This window comes from Mercenaria mercenaria, chromosome 2, assembly GCF_021730395.1.
Source record: "Mercenaria mercenaria strain notata chromosome 2, MADL_Memer_1, whole genome shotgun sequence".
NCBI lineage: Eukaryota > Metazoa > Mollusca > Bivalvia > Venerida > Veneridae > Mercenaria > Mercenaria mercenaria.
This window is the reverse complement of record NC_069362.1, coordinates 67,531,158-67,540,841: the sequence shown is the minus strand read 5'-3', so window position 1 is coordinate 67,540,841 and position 9,684 is coordinate 67,531,158. Positions and strand designations below refer to the sequence as shown.

Here is a 9,684-nt window from a genome sequence, read left to right as displayed (position 1 = left end):
ATCTGTGCAAGATCACATTATGATTAAGACTTGTGCACGGTTTCATCAATTTACATCAAATTATTGACAAATACTTTTTGTGCTAGGCGTGTCACAATGTGAAAATGTGCATTTTTTGCCCATTGCAGGGGCCATAACTCTGGAAATAGGGGGTTCAGCCAGACGAAAAATAGGTATGTTTTAGGTAAAAATATCTATGTTTTACCAGTGGAGCATTTTTCATGAACAATAAAAAAAAAGAATCACTGCCAGACTATAGGTAACTGAGTTCAAAGAGAGAAAAAGTGTCCAAAAGTGATGGTCAACAGGTATATTTCTTGCAGTTTTATGATATACATTGGATAGATCTTTCATCCTGAGTAGTTAGTATCAAAATTTTAAATGTTAGTGAAGTACCATAACATAAAACATTACGATGTTGGCCTATGGAAAATGAGTTAGTTCACTATGACCTACATACTTTAAAGTAAATTTCATAATATGCTAATACCACACTGCACAATTCAAGATGGCAGCCTCCATGGCAATTAGACATATTTTACACAGCTGTAATAAAACTTTGAGATGTAATGTTTTAAACATTCAAACTATTCGGAAACTAGATAAATCAATTATCTGGAAAAGAAATTTTACCTGTGGGTCAGTGTTATGGAGTGACAAGCATTTAGAAGCCCGAGAATTGAAAAAGTTGATGGAGAGTTTGACAGATAAATTTGCTGAAGCAAGAGAGTTGCTTGGTGATGCTGTAAGTGTTTGATACCAGAATTTATGAGCAATATCCGGGAATCTTCCCCTCTGTTTACGGAATGAACAAAAATAATAAAGGGAGGTAAAAAATACGTTGATTTAGAAACCTTTCTGAATGTCGTAATTCAATATCTATAAGTTTAACAGGCTGGTAACATTGCCCGATCGGGCTTTCGACATAAAAAACTAATTTTTCTTGAAAATTAGTAAAGATATTTCTTTCAAACTTGGTCCATTTATTAAGCATTTCATATGGCATAAATTAAAATAAAAATAACTTGGTTGCCTTCAGTTTTGGTAGAATTATTTCCCCTTTTCAGATTTTTATGATGCATAATTTTTAAAGTCCAAAAAAGACATGTTCTTATGCTAAGTTTAAAACAAAAAAGGGTTCAATGGGTTTCTAATGCTCTTAATTATTGCGCTAGTACATGAATGTATATATTTTACTGTGCTTTCACTAACAACGTTATAGAAAAATGTTAGTTATAAAAAAATTGTTCATACATCTGCACTAGAAACAAAGTATTAACCTTAGATACATAGAATAAAGGTATTGGTGCACAAGTTTTGAGCAATATAAACCCATTGATCCCTTTTCTGTTTCAAACATTTCATTAAAACATAATTTGTTTGGACTTCAAAAATTATGCATCATAAAATTCTGAAATCGGGAAATAATTCTAAAAAAACTGAAGGCAACAATGTTATTTCTACCATAGTATGCGTCATATGTTATGCTTAATTAATGGACCAAGTTTGAAAGAAATATCTTCATTATTTTTCAAGAAACATTAGTTTTTATGCCTAAAGCCCGATCGGGCAATGTGACCAGCCTGTTTAAGGACTATGCTATTTTGACAATGCAAAATTCCTATGTAAAACTGAGAATGTCGTAACAACACGAGAAATGCATGGGGATCAAAGAGAAACTAATGATAATGAAAAAATGTATCTCCGAGTAAATTATAAAGTATCAGTGACACTCAAAAGCATGTCCCAACAGTGTACTAGAAGAAAATGCATAGAAATTTTCAGTGCAAGTATTTGGTACCACAAGTCTCTCATATTTATATAATATATATATTCATCAATCAGGGATATGTCAGTGTAAATGAGCTGAGCGTTAGTTTTCTAAGAAATCGTCGTTAAACTGTGTTACACAAATCACACGTGCACCGCTTTTTTACAAAAATATGTCAGCCATGTTTTCTTCAGTGAACGAAATAAAAGGAGTATTTTACCTTAGGTTTCCTTATTGTATAGTACGATTCACTTTCTAATCTAAATAAAGGATCACTTTTTTTATAACATTCCACTGTCCGATCTTTCTGATCACTTAACGATCACTCACAATTACAAAATAAAATCAATGTGTCATCAAAATTATCACATTACACGGCTTCATGGACATCACGCCCTACTAACATTAAATTTGTAATCATGCGCCAACCAAACAAATGATGAAAGATCGGGACTTTTTCAAAGATATGTTTTATTTCCTGTAATTTTCTGATATTCTAACCTTTAAACAACTGAATTGTATGCACAGAAATAACGAAGAATTTATGGAATATAGCTTTTAGTTTAAATTTTGGACCTATCTTTTTCCAGCCCAACAACAGACATGTATATGTCACAAACCCGGCTTGTCCTCGAAATCAGTGTCAAAGGTTACTAGAACATAAATACAATAAATAAACAATCGCTTACTATGTTCTTGCAAGTCCTGTTAGATGAAACGGCCCGTGTTTATACATTCATATATATTCCGTATCGGGAACATTGACAATCACACAGTTCAATCTTTACCACGAACATGAAAACAGTTACTTTTATTCCTTTGTTTACATTTCAAACAAGACGATTCACATATACGTTTAAGAACGTAAATTCCGTGCTTTCCGACCCTCATGGTGTGTAAACTTTTGTAATTAAAAGTATGGTGTATTCGGCCAACCATTTGTAATTTCTGACGGTAAATATCATTAAGAGTATTATTTATGTTCACGAAATTTAATTGAATATTTAAGTTTTATACTAGCAAAAGAAAAGCGTGATAGTCATGGTCGCTGGCTTTGAATTCCTCGCCCATCACCGACGTGGGATCGAAACCTCACTTGAGGTGTAAAACTTTTCACGTAAGGAAGCCATCCAGCTAGGTACTAGTCTGAGCTCCAAAAAAATGTCTGGAGGGGCACCTGGAGTCTTTCTCCACCAACAAAACCTGGGAAAAGTTCATTGTGTCGTTTCGGTGTTACTCTCAATCAAACAAAATAAACATTGTTCCCGCTTTGGTTTGTTTGTTTATATTTTTATATAAATGAATATGCAAAAAGGGTATTTGTTTGTTTCAGTGTAACCTCAAAACATAATATTACAATTATATATCAACAGTGAACGCCACATGCATTATATTTTCACGAGGGGTTAATGCCTTGATCTTATATGTAAAACAAACATATTCCTAGTGTATAAAAGGTAAAGGTAATATATATGTATATGTGTATGTACTCGCGGAATTAAATGTTTAGTGTAAAAAATATATATTCACAGTGCAAATCATCCATGCTAAATAATACGTACGATATGTTTGCTTTCTCACTGTCAAACCTGTCCGAAATGGTCTATGCGATTTTTATCATAAGAGTTCTAGTTTAATTTTCATCTTAAATTAAAGCAAACGTGTTCAATATAATTTTAAACTTAAGCTTTGAAGTTTAGTAGGTTGTAGCATTCTCTAGGTCAAGAGTATTTTTTATTACCTTCTGTAGTTAGTAATTATCTGTTGTAAAAATGCTTTTTTAACCAAAGTGGAAGATATCAGGTATTTGAAAATGCAGCTCTCTAAAAGGTCAGTTTGAATTCTCGATGTCATTTGTCAGACATACCTTGTAAAAATAATATTATTACAAAATTAATACTGCTATTTCTTTTGTTGCACTTTGCGGACTTATGATAAAGTTATATATATATTTATCTGAGCAGTACAATCCGTGTAAATGAGCACTACGTAAGCGCTCAGGCCCTTCTCGCACACCATACCTATAGTTCGGACTTCTTTAATGTGTAAAGGCATGTGCACAAAAATGACAAATTTTGCCATCACCTGGTAAATTGTAATGTGTTTTTTTTTTAAAAGTAATAAACGGAAATAGAAAAATAGCTCTCAGCTCATTTACACGGATAGTTCAGCTTTATTATGTATGTTATAGTTTTTCGCAGTTATGCATGATTACCCTTACAGAAGAAAAAGGCCTGCTGCGTACTCTTGCTGTGTACATACAGCGTATATGATGCGTACATGATGTGTACTGAAATCAAGGGCTTTAAATAGTACGCAGGATATACACCGCACATACACCGATAGTACGTTTGTAGTACACTTTTGACATGCAAATGAGCTCTGCCGCATACTACTTGCTGCGTACATGCTGTGGACTACATAGTACACAGGATGTATGCTGGAGGAATTTAGTATGCGGGAAATATTACGCAGCATGTACGCGGCACATACACTTTTCACATGCAAATGAGCCTGCGGTGTACTACCCCTGCGGCGTACATGCTGTGTACTCCTGTGGCGTACATGCTGTGTACTCCTGCGGCGTACATGCTGTGTACTCCTGCGGCGTACATGCTGTGTACTCCTGGCCCGAGTCTTGCGGCGTACATGCTGTGTACTCTTGTGGCGAAACTGCTGTGATAATGTAAATTCCTTACCCCACCAACTTTTGTATGCAAATGCTGATCATTTGGACAGAAAAAAAACAGAAAAAAGATAAGTGACATGCATCAATAAGTATTTACCCTTACCAAAATAATGTAGATTGATGTTATCAAATAAATTAGTATGCTTTTCTTCATCCACTTTTCAATGAAATAAATCAATTTTTGTAGCATGTAATTTGGTAAACATTTGAAGAAAATGGCGTAACTGCATCAAGGGGAAACAACTTTAATGCAACTAAATATAAGTGTTATGATTTATTATAGACGATGTGTGCGTAGTATGTGTTTATTTTGATTAAAATCCATCTGAGAACAATCTAGGACTGGAATTATATAAGCATTTATACACTTTTACGTCCGTAAAAAGTAGCGCACCAAAAAATTTTGGATTGATTTTTTCCAATGGGGTGAGCGCAATTAGCCAAAAACGTTCTGAAAATAAACGAGCGGCAAATCCGATGAACAACTTTTTAATCTGGTGAGGCCTTAATGAGTTAACATAATGAGCATTAAAGCCTTTATAAAACATGATAGAATGGTGTTTTGCTTAAGAGTATTCAAATAACAGTGAGAGCTATTAATTCTTCTCATTCGGGCGCTGTTGAGGCATTATCTTGGTAATTATTTCATGTATTACAAAATGTAATGCAACGAAGTTCAAATAAGGCTTTTCAATTATCCAAGTTAGAAAGCTCCAGGATTAATTCAAAATGAAAAAGAATATATTTTTACACTGCATGCAAGGTGCAGCTCAGAAATCACTAAGATGTAAGCTTCACAAATGAACATTGCAAATAGTAAATGGCAAATTTTCATTGTTCAGAATACCGGTAATCTGAACTATTCTATACTATTAAGATAAAAGTTACTCGGAAATCAAGTTCTTGCTTCCAAAAAAAAAAAAAAATGTACAAACCCTTCCTGCATGAAGTGTACTTCAGACTTTTACCTAAAAAAATTCAAAGTATAAACACCAAAAGAAAATGAACAAGTCCCTCCCGCGTATATGACGTTTACTTCAGACTTTAACTTATAAAAAAAAACTGAGTATAAAGGCCAAAAGAAATTGTACAAGTCTTTCCAGCGTATATGAAGTGTACTGCACAAATTTCAAAGTATCTGCGGTGTACATGCAGTGTACTATTTTCTTGTACAAGTCCCTCCTGTGTACATGCAGTGTACTCCTTAAATTTTCAGAGTCTGTGCTGCGTACTTGAAGTGTACTAGTGACCTCCTGTGTACATGCTGTGTACTCGTCGAAATAGGAAGCGGCATGTACGCGGCATGCGATGTATGTAAAATGTACTCCTCTGGCGTACTACTGTGTTCGCGGCATATACACAGCAAATATGCAGCATGTACGCAACAGAGGCTTGCTTCTGCAAGGGTACATAGAATACTTGCACCGAAAATTGTGACATAACCATACTGATAACTTTTCTCACTTTAGTCTTTTAATTAAAGTAAGAGACCAGCACTTCATGGTTTTAATGTATTGTCACATTGGAATAACGTTTGTTTTACAGTAACTTCGAAATTCCTCAGAAATAATATCATGTACCCCACCCACCTAATTCATAATTTCGAAATAGCATAGTCCTTAAGACACTCCAAAACCTTTTTAAAAAATTAGTTTTATCTAGTACAGACAGTACATTGGAAGCTGACATCACTAAGAAAACACTTGTTAAATGTCACATGAATGACTTTATTTTTTAAAATGATTTCAAAACTCATAAAAAAAAAGAAAAAAAAACTGAAATAAAAAAGAAATTAAAAAAAAAAAAGGCTTCCGCTGAGATTCGAACTCCGGACCTTTGGTTTTCACCGCGAACTCGTAACGTAGAAGTATGACGTCATCATCACAAATATAAGTATACATAATAAATTTCAGTTATGGCAGCGTGACAAAAATCGTTTCCCATTGAAAATATTGTATTTTTATCGTTTTTTTCTTTGTAGAGAATGTATTGAGCACTAAATTCTTATTATCAGACGCTCATTAAATCATTTACATTTTTATTCAACGTTCAAAGCAGTGAGCGAAACGCTTTTGCCAACCGTAAACAGCAAGCGTCTATTGACGTCTTACTGATTAATTACTATGAGCATTGTGTACTGGAAGAAACCCGAACAACACCGATTCCAAAACAGTACCACGAATTTTCAGCTCGATAGTAATTCTATATACAGTTTTATTCATGTTCTTTTTCACATGTTTAACCGTAATGCGGCGCTGGTAGCTCTGTTATAACTGGTCCCAGAACAGGCATAAATTAGCTGTATCTATGCTAAATCTGGCTATATTTAGCTAGAAATAGCAATAAAACCAATAACAACTGTTCAGTATATGTCTATATCAAATATAAAACAATTATTATCCCATCCAAATGGTTTATGAAACAAAAACAAAAAAATCACAAAGAACGAAGGTCTATAGATGCAGTTTCAGTTTCAATACATGTTGCGAATTTCTGCGATAAGTCATTACTAAATTAGTCTTGTGCAATGATGATTCTCACAAGTGATACAGTCTTCAATGATTTATTGCAAAATATTGCTGCATTTATTGAAAATGTGACTGAAAAAAATCTTAGTTTTGTGTTATCGTCTTTCATCTTATAAATCATTGGGACCATTTTGAATTTGATTTTGACATATTTTGCATTATTGTTACTGGTTTTATAGCTAATTATAGCTGTATATAGCTTAATTTAGCTATATACATGTAGCTAATTTGTGACGTTTCTGGGACCTGGTTAACTTGCATCCTTCTCATTCAACAGCCATTCATAATCAAGTTAGAGAAATCTTGGTGGAAGTTAATTTAAATTTCTATTAAAACACACTTGCGATAAAATTGCAATAACTTGGGAACGTTTTGGCCTAGGATCATGAAAGTGGATAGGGAGGTTTGTCATGACGAGCAGATGACCCCTATTGATTTTCATGTCAGTAGGTCAAGGTCACAGTGATCCAGAACAATTAAACTGTTTCCGAATGATAACTTGAGAATTATGCTTGGGCCTAGGATCACGAAACTTTACAGGGAGGTTGATCACAACCAGTAGATGACCCCTATTGATTTTGAGATCTGTAGGTCAAAGGTCACGCTGACCCAGAACAGTTAGAACTTTTTTGCCAAATAACTAGAGAATGCTTTGCTCTAAGATCACATTTGATAGTGTTTTTTTGTTTTTTTTTCAAATTTATAATTACGGTATGTGCAAAAAGTCAGTGTCTGTGAATCTGTTACTATGTTGCAGGTCTATAAAGATCTTGCAGAGGCTTCATGTTTGCTTTTACCAAAGTTTTAGTTATCAAGAGAATTTTATGAAGTAGCATGGATGAATAGGGAAACTTTTAACATTATATGAAAATTTAAGCATTCTTGGATCAATAAAATTTCAGATTGAACTATTTTTTTTTATTTCAGAGGGAAAGTCATGGCACAGTTTATTTTTCTGAAGATCTTGAAGATGCTCAAACAGCTGTAGATGAAACACTAACAGAGTATAAACAGTTGCTGGATCAACTGTCTGATCAACAAAGAAAAGAAGTTATTTCTACACTAGGACTTAGAATGGAAGAACTTAAGGCTCAACAGAGAGCCATTGAAGACGAGCTCAAAGATCATCATTGATGTTATAGTAAACTTTTTTTTGTTATATACTGAATATACCTGTGAAAAATGAAAGAGGAAAGTAAGAAAATGAGTATGCAGTGTAAAATTTAGCAACATATCTATACTTTTAATGAATCAGAAACTGTTAAAGCAGACAGAGGTTACTGCTGTACTGATATTATTAGCAATGGTATTAAAATTTTAGTATTAACAAATTGTTTTTATAACCAGATTATGTCTGTATTTAAATAAATTATGTTTTCAATGTTCAGTTTACATGTAATTCACCATACCATTGGACAGAAGATGTCAGATGAGGGACAACTACTGTAAAAGCACATATTTTTGCTGGGTCAGTCAAAATTTCGTGAATTTTAAATTTTGAGTATATTCATGAGGCTTAATATTCGCTAAATTGTGAAAATGGAATCATACTAGAATTTGAATTATACTAATGGGGAATAATAACGCGAGGATTAATTTTTGCGAGATGTAGGGCCCCGGGAATATAGCGAAAATTAAACCCTTACGAAAATTTCTGCTTTTACAGTATCCAGCTCTTTTTACATGACAGGAAGTAGAAATACCATTATACTTTCTTAATACTGTGAAATCATTCAAATTTGTAAGGAATAAAGTTTTACTGATTACATTGTATTGATGATGACCAAACAAATAATATTCTCATTCAGGTCGTCTTGGAAACACTGGCTATTTTATCTTTAAAGCGCACAAGTTTGTTTCCTCTTTAATAGACATTTTGACTTAAATCATCAGACATTAACGCCAACAAAAATGATTTCACAGTATTATAAGAATGCAAGTATTTACTGGAAATCTGTAATACATTTTTATAACGTTTCTACCTCATCTTTATGAGATTGTACCTTTGATATAGAAGCGTTTTTCTTTAATCAAAATAAAACAAAGTAACCTTTAAAGTTTCCATTTTATTTTTCAATATAAACCTGACATAGTTAAAATATTCACAAGACTACACGAGTATAGTGTGCAGTTACTACAAGTTCTGGTAATTCTGTTGAAATAACCTCATATCCAAATAATGTGAAATTTCAGTACATGCATTTGTACAAATATGTGAAGTAATTTACCATACAAATATGTGAAGTAATTTACCATACAATTATGTGAAGTCATTTACCATTTATAGCACCAAAAATCTTCTAGCATACATTGTTAAATTAACAAATCCCTCAGAACTTGCTAGTTCATACCAAATTTTAAAGAGCATCATTACACCAATTTTTATGCCCCCCTTCAAAGCAGGGGTATATTGTTTTGCAGATGTCGGTCGGAATGTAGACCAATCCGTTTCCGGATGGCAACTCAAGAATGCTTGGGCCTAGGATCATAAAAGTTGATAGGGAGGTTGGTCATCACCAGCAGTAACCCCTACTGATTTTGAAGTCAGTGTGTTAAAGGTCAAGGTCATACTGACCCTGAACAGTTGAATAGTTTCCGGATGATAACTAAAGAATGCTTAGGTCTAGGGTCATGAAAGTTGATAGTGAGGTTGGTCATGACCAGCAGATGACCCCTATTGATTATGAAGTCATTAG

At 33.6% G+C, this 9,684-nt stretch overlaps 1 protein-coding gene across 1 annotated transcript; it reads left to right on the top strand.

Annotated features, from left to right (window-relative positions):
• The first annotated feature begins 503 nt into the window (after positions 1-503).
• On the top strand, positions 504-9,045 carry LOC123564179 (uncharacterized). The gene is made up of 2 exons (XM_045357551.2): positions 504-745; positions 7,916-9,045. Exons 1-2 carry the CDS (start codon positions 509-511, stop codon positions 8,120-8,122), a joined length of 444 nt encoding a protein of 147 aa, XP_045213486.1. The 5' UTR covers positions 504-508; the 3' UTR covers positions 8,123-9,045.
• The last annotated feature ends 639 nt before the right edge of the window (positions 9,046-9,684 follow it).